Here is a 23,133-nt window from a genome sequence, read left to right on the forward strand (position 1 = left end):
AGGAGTGGTGGCATCCATCCTGTCCTTCACGTAGAGCCCGGGGTGGTTCTCACAGCCTGGGCCTCATGAGTCTGGATAAGTGACAGCTGTTACAGGGCTGTAACCATGAGTTGCCCTGGTTGGCAGTTGACATCTGATGGCTGCTCACTGGCCATCTATCTGCCTCATATGACAGGGGTAGGTTTGAAGCCAGGAGCCAGGAGACTCCTCCATTCTTCCTATCTGAAAACGTCCAAGTTTATACTTGATGAGGGAAGATAGGAAGGAAACGGCACCAAGGGCTGTGGGAAGACAGATGACTGGCTTCAACTGTGAAATGAATCCTTACTCCCCGCCCCCCCGCCCCCCCGGGAGAATGAAATCTTCAATCGGTCCCAAGCCTTCTCCAATCTTGTCCCAATGTCTAGGCAATGTGTTTCTTCAAGGAAGGGGCTCAAATATCTAGGTTTGGTCCAAGTAATTGTTATGAAGATTCCAACATGGGACACCCCTCTTGGGGAATATGACCCTCAAACTTCTAGTTGTTGTTGTTGTTTTAACTATATACTACTAAAATCTTATTTTATTTAAAAAATATATCTTGTGTAATATATAACATACATAATATGGTCATTTAATAAGCAACATCTTAGTTATTTTAAGGAGTTATAAAGTCTCCAAATACATTTGATTTATAAATACTATAAACTTGGTCAATCAAATATCTTAAATACTTTGATTCTTTTTTTTTTTTTTTTTTTCTCTTATCAAATGACACCCAAGTACATGACTTCCTGGCCATTAACCAATCAGACAGTGGTCATAATTTCAAATTCTCTCATCATCTAGGCGAATATTTTAGCCCTTTCAAAAATTATAAATATCTTTGTTAATTATTCAAAGTGTCAAAAATACCAGTTACTCAAGGGTGAAACTGACTACTCTAGGGATCAAATGTAAGAGAACTAAGTGACCATGGGTTTGGAGTGAAGCAAATCTGAGTTTAAATGGGATATCTCATGAAATGTTCTGCACTCTGGGCTTCCATTTCCTCCTGACAGCTGCTTCAGGAGGCCCTCCTTACAGTGCTGGTCTCCTCCAGGGAGGCTTGCTGAAACTGGTCACAAAGGGGGCATTTCCTTCATGTCTCTGCTTTTCCTCTAGAAAAGTAGTTGTTTCAAACAACGTTGCACCACTTAGGAGGGAAAAAGGAGGCATGAGATGGGTGATTTCGGGCCAGATTTCAGAAATATTTAGTAATGTGCTCTTTGCTTGTCCAATCAAATACAAGCAAAGGGAGACTCCACCTTACTTCAAGTTTTGAAAAGTTGTGAAATACTCTGCCAGCAGTGGAAATTTGCTCTTTGATTCTGCTTCCAGCATGGATGTCACTTCTACTTGTGTCTCTGCAGTCCCCTTGATCTCGGCCATTTCCTTTCTTTTCTCATCCTTTCAGTTCTAACCTATCTTTGAGTGATATCATCCTTATTGCAAAATTGAAATATCTGTGAGAAAAATGCTCGTGGGACCTCTAGTTCTTCCCCCTATCCATTTTTCAGGATTTCAGTAAAGACTGTTTTGGAGAAAAAAGGTGGTAGTGGTAGACTCCTGGAGCCTCTGAGATTTCTTTTGTCCTAAAAATGAGTGAGCTGGTGGCCAGCAGGAACCTCAGGTTATTTTGTTCTGAGTCAGAATACAGGTAACCCAAATGCCCTCCAGGTGTGTACTGAGGGAAAATTTAAGTTCAGCAAATACTCTTATCAAACATCTTTTTTAAAAATAAAAGTTAAAAGTAGTTTTCAACAACACTATACTTTGTGTGGTATGTCTTGATTACCATGTTTATGAGGACTAAATTTCTTCAAATGCACTGCTTCATTGTTCATTCAGCTAGATTCCATGCACACACATATTTGAAGAACCAGTTTGCTTTTCTCTCTGCCCATGAGAGTAAAAGGAACTGAGTTTACCATCCCAATACAATCAGTTAAAACCTGGGCAGGACATGAGAAAGAGTTCAGATGTTGAAACAAGTATTGTGGCAGGAGAGGAGACAAATGAGCTGACACTAATAGCCCAGCTTATGCCTGCAGTTTCCAGGCCACATGGCACAGGGAGAAAGAGCTATGCATATCCCGTGCCCTCCTTGTGTTCAAAGACTAGGCTTTGGGAGAGCCAAACAGCCAGAGTTCCTAGAGCAGGGAGCAAGAGTCACAAGCTGCTCAGGTCTGAGAGGGTTCCCCAAGTCTTTAGCTCATAGTGTACCTGTGAACACACTCCTGGAGGTCAGGGAGAGATCCACCAAGACACAAGCAGAAGAGTCCCTGGAGCTACCAATTGCCCAGGTTCCCAACAGCCTTAGCAGAGCCTTAGTGGAGAAACTGCCCACTTGTCATCAGGCATTGCTTCTGCAGTGGGCAAAATTAGCCCTAATGGCTGCTCTGGTCCCAGCTAAGAAAGCTTAGAAACAGTGAACCCTTTTTATTTATTTATTTAGTACTGGGGATTGAATCCAGGAGTGCTTAACAATTGAGCCACATCCCCGGCTCTTTTTGAGACAGGGAGTAAGTTACTTAGGGCCTCACTAAATTGCTGAGGCTGGCCTCAAACTTGTGATCCTCCTGCCTCAGCCTCCTGAGTTGCTGGGATTACAAGCATGCACCCTACACTGAAGCCATTTATGTCAAGGAAAGATGGAAATCTAGTATAAGATAAAGATCTCCAGATATGGCTAAAAGGATGCTATATGTTATCAATTTCTTTGAAATTGTTAAAGAAAAAGGAGTAATATATTGTGTTCATGACATTTGCACATGGACAGGTATGATAACATGGCACAAGAGCCGAGAGATGGGGAAGTGTGTGCTTGTTGGAACTTTCTCACACTGGGTAAAGTGATACGTGTTACGTGAAGGCACGATACATCCACAGATGTAGACTAGAAATTCATTAGTTACTTGTGGCACTGAAGATTGAACCCAGGGGCACTCCACTACTAAGCTGCATCCTCAGACCTTTTAATTTTGAGACAGGGTCTCACTAAATTGCCTAGGCCGACCTCACACTTGTGATCATCCTACCCCTGGCTCCCCAGTTGTGGGGATTACAGGTGGGTGTCACTGCATACAATGCTAGAAATTTTAAAGGAAATGCAAAACGTAGCGATCGGATCAGTAAGCCAACAAAGGAGATAAAATGAAATATAAAATTACCTACCGAATTAACTAACCCCACACATGTATGGTCGACTGAATTTTTTTTTTTTTAACAGAAGTGCAAAATTAATTCAATGGAGGAACTAATTCAAATAATGGTAATTGAGCAACCAGAAGCTATAGGCCAACCCCATCCCCAAATCTTGATGAAACCCCATACTTATTCAAGAATTAGCTCTAAATTTGTCAATTTAAATGTAAAGCATAAGACTATAAAATCTTTGAAGATAACATATGAGAAAATCTTTGGACTTGGTGGAGTGTCCTTAGACAAGATACTGAAAACACCCACCAAATAATAACAAATAGTACACTGGGCCTCATTAAAAATCTTAGAAGATGGAAAGACCTCCCATGTTCCTGGCTAGGCAGAATAGTCAAAAGGCCATACTACCAAAAGTATTATACAAATTTAGTGCAATCCCAATGACATTCTTCATAGAAATAGAGAAAGCAATCATGAAATTCACTTAGAAAAATAAGAGACCCAGAAGAGCCAAAGCAATCCTTATCAAGAAAGTGAAGCAGGAGGTACCATAATACCAGACTTCAAAACTATACTACAGAGCTACAGTAATAAAAACAGCATGGTATTGGCAGCAAAATAGACTCAGACCAATGGTACAGAATAGAAGACAGAGACAAACCCACGTAAATACAGTTATGTCGTACTTGACAAAGGTGCCAAAAAACATTCACTGGAGAAAAGATAGCATATTCACCAAATGCTGGGAAAAATGGAAAGTTACATGTGACAAAATGAAATAAAACCTTTATCTCTCACCCAGCACAAAACGCAACTCCAAGTGGATCAGACTTAGGCACTAGAACAGAAACCCTGCACTACCAGAAGAAAAAATAGGCCCAAATCTTCACCATGTCGAACTAGGATCTGACTTCCTTAACAAGACCCCTAAAGTGCAAGAAGTTACGTCAAGAATCAATAAATGGGATGGATTCAAACTAAAAAGTTTTTCAGCAAAAGAAACAAGTGTGAAGAGAGAGCCTACAGATTGGGAGAAAATCTTTACCACATACACCTCAGATAAAGCATTAATCTCTAGGGTATATAAAGAACTCAAAAAGCTTAACACTGAAAAAACAAATAACCCAATCAATAACTGGGCTAAGGAACTGAACAGATACTTCACAGACGATATACAATTGATCAACAAATATATGAAAAAATGTTCAACATCTCTAGCAATCAGAGAAATGCAAATCAAAACTAAGATTTCATCTCACTCCAATCAGAATGGCAATCATCAAGAACACAAGCAACAATAAATGTTGGCAAGGATGTGGGGGAAAAGGTTATCATACACTGCTAGTAGAAATGCAAAATGGTGCAACCATTATAGAAATCAGTATGAAGATTCCTCAGAAAACTTGGAATGGAACCACCATTTGACCTTGCTATCCCACTCCTTGGTTTATACCCAAAGGACTTAAAATCAGCACACTACAGTAACGAAGCCACATCAATGTTTATAGCAGCTCAACTCACAAAGCTAAACTATGGAACCAACTTAGGTGTCCTTCAACAGATTAATGGATAAAGAAAATGTGATATGTGTGTGTGTGTGTGTGTGTGTGTGTGTGTGTGTGTGTGTATGATGGAATATTACTCAGCTTTAAAGAAGAATGAAATTATGGCATTTGCTGGTAAATGGATGGAGTTGGAGAATAAGCTAAGTGAAATAAGTCAAACCCCCAAAACTAAAGGTCAAATGTTTTCTCTAATAGGCAGACACTAATTCACATGGGAGAGGGTGCTAGGGAGGAACAGAGTTACTTTAGATTAGGTAGAGGAGAGTGAAGGGAGGGGAAGGGGTAGGGGTTAGGAAGGACAGTAGAGTGAAAGAGACATTTTTACTTCATGTACATGACTGCATGACCAATGTGATCCTACAGTATGTACAATCAGAAGAGATTATACTCCATTTATGTATGATTTATCAAAATGCATAAATGCATTCTACTGTCATGTATAACTAATTAGAAATAAAAAATTAAATAAAAAGTCTTTTGCTCTGCAAGACCTATGAAAAGGATGAAAAGATAAGCTGGGAGAAAACATTTGCAAAACAGGTGAGCAACAAAGGCCTGAGATCCAGAACATAATGAAGTTTCAAGATCCACAGTAAGGCAGACAATGCAATTACCAAGTGTGCAACATCAGGAAGGGCTAGTTGGGAGCCTGAGGCAGGAGGATCACAAATTCAAGGTCAGCAACTTAGAGGCTCTCAAAAAGGACTGAGGATATATAGCTCAGTGGTTGAGCACCCCTGGATTCAATCCTCAATATCACAAAAAAGTCACAAGCAGATGTTTCACTGAGGATTTATAAATGGCAAATAAGCACACGGGGTGTTCAACATGTTTAGCCTTTAGATAAATACAAATTAAAAGAATGCAATATCGCTTCCCACCTATCAAAATGGTTAACATAAAACACAGTAATACCAGTAAATAATGGATCAAAATACAGAAAACACAGTCCACTCATACACTGCAAGTGGGAAAATAAAAGGGTATAGCTGCTCTGGAAAGTTTGGCAGTTTCTTATAAAACTAGCAACTAACATACAACTCAACAACTGCACTCCTGAACACTTGTTCCAGAGAAATGAAAACCTACAACTAACAAAAACCAGTACTTGATTGTTCAGGGCAGCTTTCTGTTAGTGCCCCAAACCAGATGTGACCTATGTCCTTCAAGGTTGATGGTTAAACTGATATATACACACTGTGGAGTACTATGTCACAATAACAATGAACTATGAACACATACAACTTGGGTGGTCTCAAGAGAATCCTTATGAGTAAAAAGGGTCAATCTCACTGTGATCCTATTTATGATATTCTTGAAATAAAATTATAGAGATTGAAAACAGATGAAGGGATGGCATAGGGAGGGCTACAAAGGGGTAAGTACGACAGAGCTCTGTGGTAATCCAACAGTTCAGTATCTCAGTTACAGTTTACGTAGATCTATACAGGTGTCATGGTTTGGATGTGAGGTGTCCCCCAAAAGCTCACACGTGAGAAAATGCAAGAAGGCTCAGAGGAGAAATGATTGGGTTGAATCTTAACCCAACCAGTGAATCAATCCCCTGATGGGATTACCTGAGTGGTAACGAGTGGTGTGGCTGGAGGAGCTGGGCATTGGGGCGTGGCTCTGGGCTCGTATTTGTATCTGGCAAGTGATAGACTTACATCTCTGTTTCCTGACAACGTGAGCTGCTTCCCTGTGCCATGACCTTCTGTCATGATGCCCAACCTCACCTTGAGCCCTTGCCTGAGGGAAGGAAGCCGGCTGTCTATGGACTAAGACCTCAGAAACTGTGAGACCTCAAATAAACTTTTCCTACTCTACAATCATTCTGGTCAGATCTTTTAGCCACAGCAGCGAAATAGCTGACTAAAACAACAAGTGGTAAATTTATATAGAACTATTCGCACAACACAAATAAAACTGGTGAAATCTGAATAAGCTCTGTCGACTGACCTAATGTCAATTTCTCAGTGTTACTCTACAACTTAAGATTAAAAGTCATGTTTTTTTTTTTTTTTCCAGAAGTATTTTTAGGGCTGGTAAACAGAGACTTGAACAAAACTTTGGCTACGGGATTGTGAAGGAGAGACTGGAAGACTGGAGATTCTGTTAATGGCAGGGCAAAGTACCAACCTACAGATCCAAGGTGTTTTTTTTTTTTTTTTTTCCTTATTCTTTTCAGCTCCATGAAGCAAAGCCAGAATATGTCTTGAATGGTTAGATTTTTTTCAGTCTGGTCCAAGCTCCCTTAATAACTAATGACAAACAGCCTAAAGCCAGACCTAGTTAAGAATTATTTTAGACAGCGTGGGGTTGTGGCTCAGAGGTAGAGTACTTGCCTAACATGTGTGAGGCACTGGATTCAATCCTCAGCACCACATAAAAATAAATAAGTGAAATGAAGTTTTTTTTTTTTTTTTTTTTTAAGTTGTTTGCTAGAATAATTAAAAAAAAAAAAAAAAAAAGAACTATCTTAGGGAAGCTTTAACCATCAAAGTATATTATACAAGTACATACAAGGTTATCTACTGCCAACACTATAAGAGTCAAAAAATGGAATGATTCAAATACCCATCAACAGGAGACAGTACGGCCATACAATAAAACATTACATACAAAAAGAAAAACAAAACAAAACAAAACACTGCAAATCGAAAGGAGAAAAAGCCAAGCACAAACTCAATACAGACTCGATTTCAGAGACTTAGTATGAAAAAAGAATATAAATTATCTTAATAAATCTTTAATATTCTTTACATGTTAAAATGACATTCTGGCTATATACATTTCATTAAAAACAGATTAAAAAACTAATTTCTAAGATACAAAAATGACTTTGATGTTCATCAGGAGATGAACGAGCGGACACGTGGCCTACGTACCCAACACAGTACCAGTCAGCCTTAAAGGAGGAAAGCCAGCCATATTCTACACGCCGTCCAACCTTGAGGACTGGACGCTAAGTGATATCAGCCAGATGCAGGAGGAGAAACACTGTGTGGTCTCACCATGAGCTATCTAAACAGTCCGACTCACAAAAGCAGAGTGGAGGTGGCTGTCAGGGGCTGGAGGAGGGCCCCGGAGCTGTTCCCCAGGCATGAGGTTTCAGTTATGCAAGATGAGTATGCTCCCGAGATGCGCATGAACCCAAGTTCCTGTGGTGTACTGTACTGTACACGTGAAAATCTGCCAAGAGGGCATGTCTTGAGTCCAGTGTTCTTGATATACACACAAAAATACAAAGACCACAAAGGGGTAGACTTTTTGGGAAGGATGCTCATTTATTTACCTGACTGAGAGATGGAACACAGGTTGTGCACAAGTTCAAACCCATCAGCTGCACACGTTCAGCATGTGTAGTTTTCTGCACAGCAATTATACTTCAATAAAACTGCTAAAATATTCCTACTGGTCTGCTTTTACTTCATGTGGCTATAAGAATAAAAAACTACATAACTGGCCTGTAACATTTGTATCCCTTTCCCTTGTGTGAGCTTCATTTATCAGCACATCATTTTTAAAGATGATACATGTGGAATTTTTTAACACATATACCAAAAGCTGACTTCAGTAATTACATCGGAGATTCAGAAACCTTGAGCTCTGGTTGCCTGGTCTTGGTTTAAAGCACTAATGCCCTGGAGGAAACCTGGGACCCCTTCGCTGCACTGCAGCTGCATTCCATTTCCGCCTGCGAGCTCTCCCGTCCCCAAGGCTGACGGCCCGCTAGACGACATCCAGCTTCACTTTGATGTTCATGGCCGCCAGTTCAGCTACAAAGTACCGGAACACGTACGGCACGGAGATAGTGTCGATGGTGTCACTGCGGTCACAGAGAACACAGGTGTACTTTCTGTTGCGCATGGCGGACCACGAAGGGGGTGGCTTCTCCAACAGTGGGGAGAGTAAACTGCCACAGCTGACACACACATGGGCCACCGAGCGGTCAGAGCAGTTGAAGAGGCGGTCGTGAAGGAGAAAAGACGTGCCGTGGGCCAGGAGCGCATCCCGTTCCATCTCCCCAAAACGGATCCCCCCCTGCACGTTTCTCCCCCCAATAGGCTGGTTGGTGACTTTGTCCCTGGCTCCAGTTGTTCTAACTTGAAATTTGTCAGACACCATGTGGCGTAAGCGCTGGTAATACACCACGCCTATGAAAATGTCTGCCTCCAGTTCCACCCCGCTGATGCCACTATACAGCCTCTCGGTGCCATAGAAGTTGTAGCCAGCAGCCTTTAACATCTTGCCGAAGTATTCCAAAGCCGAGTTCTCCTCGGAGAAGGTGAAGGGGGTGGCGTCGTGGCAGAGGCCGTGCAGGGCGGCAGACTTCCCAGCCATGCTCTCAATCAACATGCCAATGGTCATGCGGGACGGAAAACCGTGAGGATTGAACAGGATGTCTGGCACCATCCCACTCTCAGTAAAAGGCATGTCCTCGGCGGGCCACAACCTGCTCAAGATGCCCTTCTGCCCGTGACGGCTGGCAAACTTATCTCCAATAGTCGGGTTCCGAGGGACGCGCATGGTGATGCAGACGCACTTGAACCTCCCACTCCCCGCGTCGTTGCTGCACACTTTGATGTTGTCCACGATGCAGTTCTCTTTACTCCTAGGAAATGCAAATCACAGAAGTCAAGCTTTTGTTCACACTTACGAGGAGTTTTACTGACTGATTAGATCTCATAAAGGGCATTTGTAATGTAAGTAGAGCTGGGAACCCTAAAAGTGCTTTAGGGCTATTATGATGTTCATCTGAAAGAACACCAGCAACAAAGGCAAGGAAAAGCCATTACGAAGGCCTATTAAATCAATTTTGTCGTAAAAGAAACTAAAATAAAAATTTTGTTTCAATAAGGAGCATAGTGAACTCAACGTTTTGGCTCCAAAACCTCCCCAACATCATGTAGGAGACGACAAAGTCCAACAACAGTTTTAACCTAAGTCACAGACAACTCCAACTGTGAGGCTGTCGACAAAGAAAGTAGAAAAGCAAGGCAGCATGACAAACAGGCCCTCGTCCAGTGGGCAGCGCCAGCTCAGGCACGACCAAGTCCCTCCGAGTTCACAGCCCTCCCTGCAGAGTGTCAGAGGAGGGACCCTGGGAGGTGGCCAAGACTGGAGGGAGGGAGAGCCACCTGCTCCTGCTTGCCCTTCACCTTCCACCCCAAGGACACCCAGACAGGCCATCGGTGGGGAAGAAGTCCTCAGCAGACACCGGATCACCAGTGCCTTAAGGGTTTTGGACTTCCCAGCCTCCATAACTGTGAGAAATAAATATGTTTTTATTACCTAGTCTCAGACATTTCGTTACAGCAGCAAACTCTTATTTTTTTCCAAAACCTCCCATTAAAGGACAACTCTCACCAGGTATGTGGCACAAACTTGTAATCCCAGTGGCTCGGGAGGCTGAGGCAGGAGGATCTCAAGTTCAAAGTCAGCCTCAGCAACAGCGAGGCACTAAGCAACTCAGTGAGACCCTGTCTCTATAGAAAACACAAAACAGGGCTGGAGATGTGGCTCAGTGCTCCAGTGCCCCTGAGGTCAATCCCCAGTTCCCCCCTAAAAAGACGACTCTCATGAATAGCCAGTAATTCCACTGAGGAATCACCGCTCTGGAGAACGGCAGAGATACACTCACTTGTAGAACATCACGAAGCTCTCCCCAGTGTTGAGGTTGAGGTAGCCATAATACGGGTCTCCATACTGCAGTGCTGCCCCAATGAATGGCAGCCCATCAGCATCCAACTTCCGCAGAGTACGGGGGTCACCAGGTTTGACGCCGAACACCAGACTATCATCTCCCTGTTTAATCTTTTCAGAGAGGTCTATGAACTCTGACTTGTACACACTTCCGTGGGCAAAGCCTCGCTCCCAAGAGGCCTTATTCAGAATCTGTGAGGACAAAGAATTGTTAACTGAGGCCAACACAGGATTTTCAAAATAAAACCTGTTAGGATTATATTAATACTTAAGATAACTGGCATTGAATTTTAAAACTCTTCCCATATTTTACAAATCATCACTACTATTAAAACCCAGCTACATAATTGGCTTAAGACCCAATCATGCATAAATATAAAAGGTGGCTACATCAGAGACTACTCACTCAACATTTACGAGTACTATGTGCTCAAGTATGGAAGACAGACGTGCACCTGAATATCTGTGAACGTATCTCAAGGCCCACTTCCAACTTAGATGAGGAACTAACAATTTAACAGAACACTAATGTGCCAAAGACTAGGCAGAAGGGGACACCTAAGTGCTCCTTCAGTGACCTCACAGTAAACAAAGTTAAAAAAAGACTGGAACAACATCTCCTGGTAAATCTTACCATGGCATCTTCCATGTCATAGCCAGTGTATGAAATCACAGCAACAATGGCGTTTGTCCCAATTGGATAGTTATCCATGTCATAATAATCATACATGTATGGTCTTACAAGAGGACTTTGTGGAGTCTGAAGACGATACAGTTTATTATCTGATCGGTCTTGGTAAGTGAGAAGGGGAAAGCCCATAGTCTGCTTACCTACAGAGGAAAAAAAAATTCTTCGCATTTGTTATTTAGCCCTCAACTGTAAAGATGTTATAAAAAACTGAAACAACTAAATATTCATCATAGAAAAACGAATAAATAAATCATGGTGGTATAATCACTACACGCTAATACTAGCTGTGAAAATGAAGTGGTTCAGTAACAATATGCCCAGACCGTGAACAACTGAGTGAGAAGTAGAGGGAGGTGCTATTGTGGTTGATGTGAGGGGTCCCCCAAAAGCTCATGTGAGGCAATGCAAGAAGGTTCAGAGGTGAAATGACTGGGTCATGAGAGCCTTAGCCTACCCAGTGTGTTAATCCACTGAGAGGGATTAACTGTGTAGTAACTGCAGGCTGGTCGGGTGTGGCTGGAGGAGTGGATCACGGGGGTGTTTTGTCCTTGGTAAGCAAGGGCTCTGAGTCCTGGTGGCCAAGTCCTAAGCTGCTTTCCTCCACCACACTCTTCCACCATGATGTTCTGTTTCATCTTGGGCCCAGAGCAATGGAGACAGTCATTTACGAACTGAGACCTCTGAAACTGTGAGCCCCAAATAAACTTTTTCTCCTCTAAAATTGTTCTTCTTGGGTCTTCTGGTCTCAGCAATGCAAAACTGACTAGCAGGTGTAATGATCATACTATTTGTGTGCATTTGGAGCACATCCCAAACAATTCTATATGTAGTTTATGGATCCATGCAATGTAACAAGAGGACAAAGAGGGCACAGATATAAAGGCTACACACAAACTGCAGGGTATTACCACTGGGGGAATGTAGGAGAAGGCAGAGAGCAGCTATTATTGAATTAGGTTCCTTTCTTATACACAGAGGAAAGTGTCAGTATGTGTAAATTCTGAGTAATAGGATATTCTAGGCAAGACTCACTGTACTACTTTATAGTACAGGGAATCATTTAAATATATATACATAATGGATTTTTATTTTTTTAATACAGGAGATTTACAGTTTTTAGTAACACAGGGCAACTCCCTAGGGGAAAAACCAACTATATACATAGAAACCCTAGCTAAAGCACTGGAGAGTAACCCAAACGGTCAAACTGAGGATTTACACCTGGACAAAAACAATGGCATTAAGTGAGTTCCTAGTTTTTTCAATTTTTTTCCCCCTCATGGCTCAAACAGTGCAGTATAACTTAGATTGAAATTCACAGCCTTATTGTCTTAAGAGAGCCAAAGGATGGAGTTAGGGATGTAGCTCAGTGGCAGAGCATCTGTCTAGCAGGTACCAGGCCCTGGGTTCAATCCCCAGCACCGCAAAAAAGCAAACAAAAAAAGAACCAAGGAATAGAGCTCAGATCATGACAGCAACTGGAAAGTGAGGGGATGATTTCAGAAAGGAGAGAACTACAGAGAGACAGCCTTAAATCCTGCACTTAAACTGAATCCACTCTTTCAGCAGATTTCTGGGCTCTGTGTTCAAAGGCCGGGACGAGCTGCACACCAGTGACTAAAAGCAAAGTTAGCTACCAATTAAAACTAAAAATCAATTTTATCCAGGAAGTTATAAGAGAATCCAGTTTTCAAAACATATTACTCAGAATGTCCACAATACAATTCATGACTGGTGGACAAAGAAACAGTGAAACATGACCTACTCTCAAGAAAAAGAGCAGGAGATGTCCTGAGATGATCCAGCAGCTGGAATTAGGCAATGATTCAACAACACCTCGCATAATCCACGCTCAAAACTGTAAAGGAAAATATGTCCACAATGAGCAGAAAGACCTCAGAAAATTGAAACTATTAAAAAGAAACAAATGTAAGTTCTAGACCAAAAAGTATCTGAAATAAAAATTCACTAGATGATAAAGTCAACGTAATGATTTATTAAAAAAAAAAAAAAAAAAAAAAAAAAATCCAATCTGACAAGAAAGAAAAAAATGAGAAAAAAGAAACTCAATGGCTCATGGGACAATACAAAAGGTTTGACATTAACAATGCACAACAGGGGGGCTGGGGAGATAGCTCAGTTGGTAGAGTGCTTGCCTTGCAAGCACAAGGCCCTGGGTTCGATCCCCAGCACCCAAAAAAAAAAAAAAAACAATGCACAACAGAATCTTAGAAGAAAAGGAGAGGGACAGAAGCAATAGCTTTAGGAATACTGGAGGAAAACTTCCCAAAGTTGGTGAGTTTATTTTCTCTTACAGATTTAAGAAGACCAGCAACTCTAACCAGGACAAACACAAAGAAACCAAATCTAGGCATATCAGAGTCAATCTCCTAAAAACCAAAAAATAAACATCCTTAAGGTCAGAGAAAAAACAACACATGACATTCAGGGAAACAAAAATAAACACTGCCTTCTAATAAGGAGACAGCAAGAACAGGTAGCTTAAGAACTTAAACATGCTGAAATAAAGTAGTGATCAACTCAGAATTACGTACCCACTGAAAATTTCCTTCAAGTAAAGGTGAAAATAGTTTTCAGATGAATGAAACCAAGAACCTGTGGCCAGCAACCTGTATTACAAAACCTCCAACACATTTTTCAGGCTGAAGGGAATTGACACATGATAAAAACGTGACCCCCTCAGGCAGAAATGAAAAGTACTGGCAGTGCTAATTATGTGGGTGACAGTTATAGCCACCAGTCTCCTCAAAACCAAATCAAAGGCCTTGGACAAATCCAAATCAATGGACAGTATACAAAACAAGTCGCCTTTTTCTTGGAAAATACCAGTGTCCAGACAGACAGAGAGGGGCTAAGGGCCATTCTAAACTACAGGAGCTGGCCAGCACACACAGCACATGGTGATCCTGGGCCGAGCGCCTGCAGCATGGAAACACCCGATGCACACGGATGAAACCGCAGCGACGGTAACTCTCCTGGCTTTGTCAACTAGCCTGTGCTGGGTGGGTGAGGGCCCTGCTTGGAACGCGTGCTGCAGCGTCCAGGGGTGAGCACTGTCTCAGTCTGTAACACATTTTCATGGAAAAACAGGGCGAGGGGAAACATCAACAGAAGAGATAACGGTTTATGGGAACTCTGTGCCCTGTTCTTGCAAATTTTCTCCATGTTTGAAAAGTACTTCAAAGTAACAAGATTGATGTGCATTTTTCTTGCACAACTGTGCCCACCATTGCCCACCGTCCACCTTACCCATCTGGCACTGGTACATGTTCCGAGGACTCTGGTTGTGGTCAGAGAAGGGGATGAAGTTGGCGATCACACTGAGCAGGCTGTGAGGGAAGAGTTCCTGGTGTGTGGTGACTCCAGCAAAAACCTCGTCCTCAAAGATAGCGATGTTCATGAAGAGCTGCAGAAGAGGAGGGATGAGGACAAGGCCAGAAAGCCGCGACTCTCGCTGCCCCGCCCCCCTCCCCAGCATCGTGAATGCTGAAGGGACGCTCTGGGTAGCGCAGGAAGCTTCCACTTAGAAATACCACTCACCTCACCCCGAACCCACCCAGCCCTGAAGGGGAACCCATGAAAGACGAGTCTGGTTAAGAAGCACAAAGCCCCGTTTTGCAATTGCAAAGATATAGGCGCAGCTGAGAGTGACAGAAACTTTACTCTCTCCTGCTAGGGGCTAGGGCAAAGCCAGGGGCAAAGGTGCTCTGGGAGCTGGACAGCATGGGAAAGACAGTCAAGGTGACCACAGGTTCTATGGAGAAAGGCAAGACACGGAAAAGGCCAATATTGGGTCACAACAAGTTCTGACTTTCTTTCAAATGCCTAACTGTTGCTGAAACAACACCCTTAAAAGCAACAGGAACGCCTCTGGAGGTTGTACACTGCACAAGCACAGACTGCTTTGCACATGCTGCCAGTACCTGTTCCATTGTGCCGATCAGTTCTTCTTTGCCCAGGTCCAAGTTCTGCACAGGCCGTACCAGTCGGCAAGGAGTGGTGAAGAGCAACAGCCCTGGGTACAGGCTCGGCTTTCCCGTCATGGGGACAAGCACCACCTCCATCCAGGGGGGGATTCTTTTTTCTCTCAACACCTGTTCCAACAAGAGAATGCAATTAAGAGCACGCACCATGCTTTAGGCCACCCCACCTTCCTGCTGCAAGGCAAAGCACTACCTTAAAAAATTAAGTCACACTAGTAATAAACGTAGGGCCAGCCGAACCCGAAGCCACAGTTGTCCCTGCCAGACTCATTCCAACACAGAATGCCATTCACCTCTTATTCAGAAAAGGCAAAAGTCCTACACTTCCTTGGCTCAGGCCCCTTATCGGGCAAACCAGTTATGAGACTGGGGAAAAGGTAAATAAAGTTTATTCTCTTGAGTCTGAAACACAGATGATTGGTTTTACTTTTAAATATATTACATGAAAATACCCTTGCACCTGGGAATTTTAAAAAATCCAAAAACTATTAAGCAACTCCTGGGTGAAGGAGAAATACAAATCAAAATTACAAAAAAAAAAAAAAAAAAAAAAAAAAAAAAAAAAACTGGTAAGACCCCTGTGTCAGAACTTGGGGGATTCTAAACACGTGACGTGGGAACTAAACACGTCACCAATAAAGATGAAAGGACACTGGGAGAGGCTGGTTATGTCACAGGAGTAAGATCCACTGTACAGCACGTGACCACAGCTAACACTGGTTAATGACATTGTATTGCGCACTGCAAATCTGCTGAGTGCGTAAACCTTGAGGGTTCTTTAAAAAAAAAAAAAAGAAAGAAAACAAAATGGTCCCCCAAACTCAAAAGCTAAAAAGAACAAAGTATACCAAAAGAAATTAGCAACAATATTTCAGAAACCAGCAGTCTAAGAAACCAAGAGAAACGGAAAAAGGCAAGCTACCACAACAGACCTTACATAGAAACAGCAGGCTTAAGAAGACTAATCCCTTAATAAAAATAAAGAATTTCTAAAGCTTTACCAACTACTCCAAGGCAAGGAAAACTTTCTTTTTATAAAAGATAACTCTTATGAATGCTGATTTTAAAACAACTTAAAATAAAAAATAAAAATATAAATGAACCACATCTTCTATTGGCCCTATTGCCTCTTTGCCTCTCACCTTGGACCTCTGGCCTCAGGTGTCCCTAACGGACCCCACCTGCTCCTGAGCCACCAGGGCTCCTGCACCTGCAAACACGCCTCCTGTAGGGGGGCAGACTCACTTGTTCCATTCCTTCCTCTACCAAGCATAGGAATGGTGGCAAGTCTCCGACTTACGAAGAAAAACCCTTAAACTACTACTTTTCTCGCCCAATACTGGGAGAAGAATCCAGAGCTTCTTCGCATATGCTAAACAATTGTTCTAGTACGGGGCTACATTCCCAGATCCCCACTGTTTTTGAGACAGGGTCTTGTTAAGTTCTGAGGCTCAAACTTGTAATCCTTCTGCCTCCGCCTCATAAGCAGCTGGGATCACAGGTGTACGCCACTGCACTCAGCTTTGAAGTACTAGTATGGTACTCCTTAAATATTAAGAAAACATCACCAGTGCCAAATGGGATCTTCCCACAAAACTGACTCATTATTCATTACTATTATCAGAGAATGAATTAACATACCATATTAATACATCTACAGGAAAATTTGAATTTCCCCTGCAGAGGTGTCAAAAATTAAATGTAAAATTACTATGTGATCCAGAAATTCCATTTCTAGATATATAACCTAAAAGAACTGAAAGCAGCTGGGCATAGTGGCACATACCTATAATCCTAGCATCTAGGGAGGCTGAGGCAGGAGGATCACAAGTTCAAAGCCAGCTTCAACAACTTAGCAAGGTCCTAAGCAATTTAGCGAGACCCTGAGTCAAAGTAAAAAATATAAGGGGCTGGGGATGTGGTTAGTGGTGGAGCTCCCCTGGGGTTCAATTCCAGTTTCAAAAAAAAAAAAGAAAGAAAGAAAGGAAAGCAGAGACTTGAATAGCTATTTGTATAGCAATGATGACAAGCAGATAAACAAAACGTAGTACGGCCACACAGTGGACTGTCACTCAGCCGTAAAAGGAAGGAAATAGTGATACATGCTGCGAAATGTCAGACTTGATGAACCTCGAACGCTACCTGAAACAAACTAGTCACAAAAAAGACGCTGTATGCCACTTACACAAGAGACCTGGGGCAGTCAGTCCACAGAGGGAAAGCAGAACAGCAGCGGCAGCGGAGAGGGATGAAGAGCAGTGCTCGAGCAGTACCGAGCCGCAGCGCAGGACCCTGAGGGAGGTGCGGAGGCAGACGTGGGCGCCAGCCCAAACAGCGTGACTGCCTGAGGCCACTGGACTGCACTCGTGCAATGGTTAAAGTGGTCAAAACTTTTATGTATATTTACCAGAAAAAAAAAAGGAACCAGTCCAGAGGGGTTCCCACTGACCAAGTCTGATACAACCTGAGCATTAAAATAAATGATAGTGGGCTGGGGTGTGCTCAGTGATAGAGAACACCGAGCTCAGTCCCTAGCAGTGGGGGGGCATGCACAAAAAACAAATTAGCAACAGAATGCTCAAGAAATAAAGCGAGCATCTACGAATCTATGCTGATGTAAATAAGCAAATAGAAAAGAAACAAAAATCACTCTCACAGAATAGCAACTAATAAACAGAACAAATGACAGAGTCAGGAAACGGCATTCAGCAACCACCACAGTAACCATGAACTCTAGAGAGAATCCCCCACGCAGCAGGGATAAATCAGCAAAGAACAAACCAACCAGTGGTGAAAAGGGGCTTCATGTACCTTTCAACTCTTTCCACAAATTACTTGTTTGTAATTGTACAGTTACCATTATACAACCTAATAAGAATTAAAGTTAACCTTTCCCCAGGAAAAACCGACATCATGTGCTTCCTGAAATGACATCCCAAATGTCACCATGAGGAAGTAACACACAAACCTACTTTAAGGGATCTTTTACACAGTAAATGGTGGTACTCTTAAAGTTAAAATTTGTTAAGACAGGCAGACTGGGGCCTCAATGAAACCAGCAAAACACGCATGTGAGTTAGGTATCTGTCACTGACCCCAACCTACAACTTTGGTACAAGGCAAGACTCCACCACTGGAATTAGCTTCCACCCCTGAAGTTAGGCAGCTCCAGACTACCCTGGGGCTACCTCATCAACTAGTAAAGGCCTGAGAAACCAAAAGTCAAGGGGCAAGAGAATTCATAAAGATTCACCTTAAAACGTCGGAGAGAATCTGCGATGCCAGGAGCAAGATCCTTATCCACCCAGCCCACCATGAGGCCATCCAGCAGGACAGGGTAGCACTCACTGTAGGGTCGATGTGGCACCCCATCAACAGGAGTGACCCCTGGTGAAGAGAGCAGACAGAACAATCAATGCAGAATGCTTTACCCAATCCCCTCTGGGTGGGCTGGATATGCTTCATCAGTTTAGATATCTAATTATGCTGCCTCTAAACAGGTAAAACTGTATTACAGCATGAATCATGTCAGCAAGGATGCAGGTGACACTAGGAATGTGCCTGTTAGCAGACTAGCCAGGGACAGAGTGTAGAAAAGCTTCCCACTGTTTTAACCTCTGACAAGCTGATTTCTGAAAAGGCTTTTTTTTTTTTTTTTTTTTTGGTGATGCTGGGGATTGAACATGCTAGGCAAGCACTCTACCGACTCCAGCCTTTCATGCTGATTTCTGAGCCATGGAAGTCTAGTGACTTTTCCCAAAAGAGCCTAACTATAGTCGGCCCTCATTATTTGCAGATTGATATGTGCATATATGCCCACTTGCCACATTTGATTTTAACTACATAATTAATACAATGGACAATTTCAATGTCATGCAACCAAAGATTTGAGCCACCTCATGCACACCTTCTGTCTTCTTGTCCTAGCTCTCAACTGTCAAGCACCCTGTTCAAAGCTACATTTTTTGCATTTTTGTGCTTTCTGTTGGAGATTTTATGGCTTTAAAGGGCCCTCAAGTGTGGTGCTGAACTGTTGTCCAGCGTCCTAAGTGCAAGGCACTTAGCTATAATAAGCCTCACAGAGAAAACGCATGTTAGGTAAGCTTCCAGTCGCATTGCTGCTGCTGTGAGCCCAGGGCTGGACTTGGGGTGGGGGCCTGGGTTCAGCAGTCAGAGCAGGGGTTCAGTACTGGTAATTCAGTGTTGGCAATGAACTTACAGAACACAAGGGCTGCAGACAATGAAAATCAACTGCAATTAAGTGAAAAAGAACCCTCTTTCACACCATGACCCCCTCTGAAGGCAGCATGTTTCCCTGGCGGCCACAGGTCGCCTGTGCTGTTGCGTCAGTCGTCCAGCACTTCCTGCAGAAAGCGGTCTCTGCTCCTCTGCCGTCTTCCCCAGGGCTGCAGCAGATCACCCTTCCCACCCTTTCCTCTGCAGGGGAGAGACTTTCTGCCTCTCCACATTGTTCTTTCTTCCTTTCTACCTTCTCCTGGACTTGGACACTTTTAATCATTGGCAGTACACACAATTATCCTTTTCCTTGTAGAGAGCAAAAGTACAAATGACATGATTCTATCTTTAGCATTGTAACTATTTCTTAGTAACTTCCACTGGAACTTCCTCTCACAGGTTACTTTCTAGTTGGGAGAAATACTTTTACACAGAAATGTCTTGACCTTCTTGGGTTGCCTAAGAATATCCATCACCTGAACCATATGAACAGAAGTTTTACTGTATAAAACCCTCCACCAGCCACCAAAGACAGAGCACTTGTGGTTTCTCAATCACAACCAGAGAACCCCAGGACAGGAGAACATCCTAACACTCAAAAAAGGCTGCTATCTGTACCTATGAAGGTCAATTCAAGTTCAGTATCAAACCTGGAAGAACAGGAGCATGTTCCAGGCAAGGCAGAGACAGCAGCTGCTGGGCTGCCAGGAACAGTGGCTACTATACTTACCATTGATGATATCAAGGACAGAGGAGAGCCTCCTTTTTAACTGTCTTCCTACAACCAGCACTGTTTGCTACTTAGAGATACAAGGGTCCACCAATAGATGCAGAAAAAGTGCCTCCAAAAGTTATGTAATAGCTCGTCTACTTTCAATATCAAGTATTGGTCTATTTCAAATGTTTTGACCTCTTTTTAAGAAAAGAAAAAAAGAAAACCCTACAACTTTTAATTTTTCTTGTTTTCATTTCCAAAGAATGCATTTGATCTTCTTTCAAGAAGCCAAGAACAAAGTCCCACTCCTGCATGGAGTAGTGAAGAAGAGTTTTTGTAAGAATTATCTGCTGAATCCCTAGAACAAGCATGCCTTGATGCTTTGCACCTTTTAACAACCATAAGCCCAAACAAGAACGTTTCCTGCTGGACACCACATACCCAAGCTGCAGAGCAGAGCTGGAAGAGATGTTGTGTACACGAGCTGCGTGACAACCTCGCAAGTGGCAGTTAGGTGGTTCATCAGACCACAGGGCGCGCCATCTGGGGTGTGCACAGGGCAGAGGAAGCCCCAGGACTCTGGCAGCAGCCTACGCACAGTGGTGGTCCTCATCTTGGCAAAATCAGCCCCTCTGTGCACACAGCGGAAATGGGAGAGATAGCGTATGAAGTTCAGCTTGTCTGCCACAACGCAAAGTCCAGAATCTTGCAGGAAGCCAAGACCTTAATAAAATAGAAGATACTCAAAAACAGGTTCAACTTTTCCAAAAAATGTCTATTTCTGAGGTTTTGATGACAAAGCCTCAGAGAACTCTACAGAGCAAAGTGGGTCATTATAACATTCACTCTATTCATCCTGATAAGTAGAAACAGAAAATAATATTTAAAACTCCAAGGATTCAGAAATCTATTGGCTGCAACTGGTTGCCTATCTCCTCCACCACTATCTCCTTTGTGGGAGAACATTAAATGGTAATAAAACCACAGTAATTAAACTCATCTAAGAGCACTGGAAAATACACAAGCAATGCTAGCATGCTAACAAGAACCTGCAGAATCTGCACCAGGAGCACCCGTTTAAAAAAAAAACAAATTGCCAGGCCCCATTACAGCCTTTTCAGTTTCCCAGGTCACTTCAAAGGACCTGGTTCAGGGATGGGCCTACAGCAGTCCTACTAGGCCTCCTGGAAGTTCATCCTCCTGAGACACCTAAGGCAAGAATGCGCCCACTAGGATGCAAGCCACACACCAGTTTAAAGCCCTTCAGATTGACATTCATCAAAATTTGTCATAAAACAAAATCTGTCTTCAGTGAAAGTGAGACGTTCACTTTTAAAAAAGAACCTTTCTCAGTGACATAAGCCTACACTATGCGAACAGTTTGAAAAATATAACTAAGTGAAGCCTAATATTTAATTTCACCTGTTTTCGAACGCAGATTTCCAGTAGCAAGAAGATATTCAAATGGTCTTGTAAGGTCTGCTCCCATACTAAAAATCTTCATCAAATTTTCAGAGTTTATGGACACACCAGTCTTCTGAGCTTTCTTATCTAAAGCTATTTTAATAGACACTAACCAAGCTTCCATTTTTTCCTGAAAGAAGAAAATTTAAATTTTAAACAGTAAATGCTCTAATTATCACAAATTCCATATTCACTCTGACATAATCTGTACCATCAGTAACTGTCCATTAATTTATACACTTGATGTGGAAAATGTAAACCACAAGCCTTAAAAACAGCTTTTTGATGTCCTGTGGGAGGCCAGCATTTCTTAAGAGAGAAGACACAAACTCATCTAGACAGGGTTTCCTCCCCAGCACTACCAACCCAGGGGCTGCAGACTGTGTGGTGGAGGTTGTCCTATGCACTGCAGGGTGCTCAGTAGCATGCCCCATGTGTCTAGACCACGCAGACGGGGGCAGGGGTAGAGCCCTCCATGCGCTGGGGTGGGGCAGAACACTGCTCTGGATCATCCACATTCAAGTGTTGGTCTTAGATAAGCTTTAAATTCAAATGCTCTTATCAAGCAGTCAGAACAATCAACCACAAAGCTTTGAGACCAAAGCAACAATTACTTTGTTCCCAAGAAGAAACATGGCCAAGAGCATGAGGTCTCCAAATTAGATCCAACATCCAAGACAGCCACAAGCCTGGGGGAAGACTGACACTGTCTCCTGTAAATATGAAATATAATCAAAGAGTAACTGAAGACAAAAAAATCAGCAAAGAGGAAAGCAAGCCACTGAGATGCAGGTCAGATGGGGCAAAAGTTCTGCGGCCTAAAGAATAAAGAGCCACATTCTCTCCTCCCCTCCTCCCTCAGAGGACTGCTTATTGTCTTTTAAGTATTTATTTATTTATTTTTTGCAGTGCTGGGGACTGAACCCAGGGCCTTGTGCATGTAAGGCAAGCACTCTACTAACTGAGCCATATCCCCAGCCCAAGTTCTGATTTTGACACAAAACTGTACCAATTTAGGGATTACAATGGGATGATTTCCAGTACACACACACACACACACACACAGTGCAATGGTCATTTGTGAGAACTAGCATTTGTGGGGCACACACTAGGAGCTGGCACTGTGCATGTTTTTCAAGCCTCACAACAAACCTCCCTCCAGGGAGCGAAGCAGGCCAGGACCACTGAAAACCCTTGGGCCAAACTCCTTCAGTACCAAGAATTCTGCAGACTTCTCCAGAAAGCTGACGGGTGTGTAAAGCACGCAGTGCCCAACACTGAGGCCCTGACTTGCAGTCAAATTCACCTTCACAGACCCACACAGCCATGGGAGGACAAGGGAAGCTACATATCTCCTGCAGGTCAGGACAGGTCTTGCTGCCAACCCACTATTTTTATTCTGGTACTTTTGAGAGCTGGAACTACAGACGGAGCTAGGGACTCCGACGTGCAGCCTGCACACTTCGGCACAAGCAGCGGAAGTGAGCGAAGCCCCTGGGCGGCCTCGTATGGGGCTCCCAGCCTCTCTGACAGGTGGAACCTGGTGCTTATCTGGGAGCAGACCATGCCTGT

General features: G+C 43.0%; 1 protein-coding gene across 1 annotated transcript in view; it reads right to left on the reverse strand.

The window, feature by feature from the left end:
* Positions 1-8,009: 8,009 nt before the first annotated feature.
* Positions 8,010-23,133, reverse strand: part of Polr1b (RNA polymerase I subunit B) — a 29,146-nt gene continuing 14,022 nt past the window's right edge. The window contains exons 8-15 of the mRNA XM_047523397.1: positions 21,520-21,691; positions 20,539-20,820; positions 18,400-18,533; positions 15,087-15,257; positions 14,413-14,569; positions 11,086-11,282; positions 10,390-10,643; positions 8,010-9,360 (exon numbers count right to left, since the gene is read on the reverse strand). Of these exons, the coding sequence (XP_047379353.1) occupies positions 8,478-9,360; positions 10,390-10,643; positions 11,086-11,282; positions 14,413-14,569; positions 15,087-15,257; positions 18,400-18,533; positions 20,539-20,820; positions 21,520-21,691 (2,250 nt within the window). The 3' untranslated portion in view covers positions 8,010-8,477. The remainder of the gene's footprint in view (positions 9,361-10,389; positions 10,644-11,085; positions 11,283-14,412; positions 14,570-15,086; positions 15,258-18,399; positions 18,534-20,538; positions 20,821-21,519; positions 21,692-23,133) is intronic.

This window comes from Sciurus carolinensis, chromosome 13 (genome assembly GCF_902686445.1).
Source record: "Sciurus carolinensis chromosome 13, mSciCar1.2, whole genome shotgun sequence".
NCBI classification, from domain to species: Eukaryota; Metazoa; Chordata; class Mammalia; order Rodentia; family Sciuridae; genus Sciurus; species Sciurus carolinensis.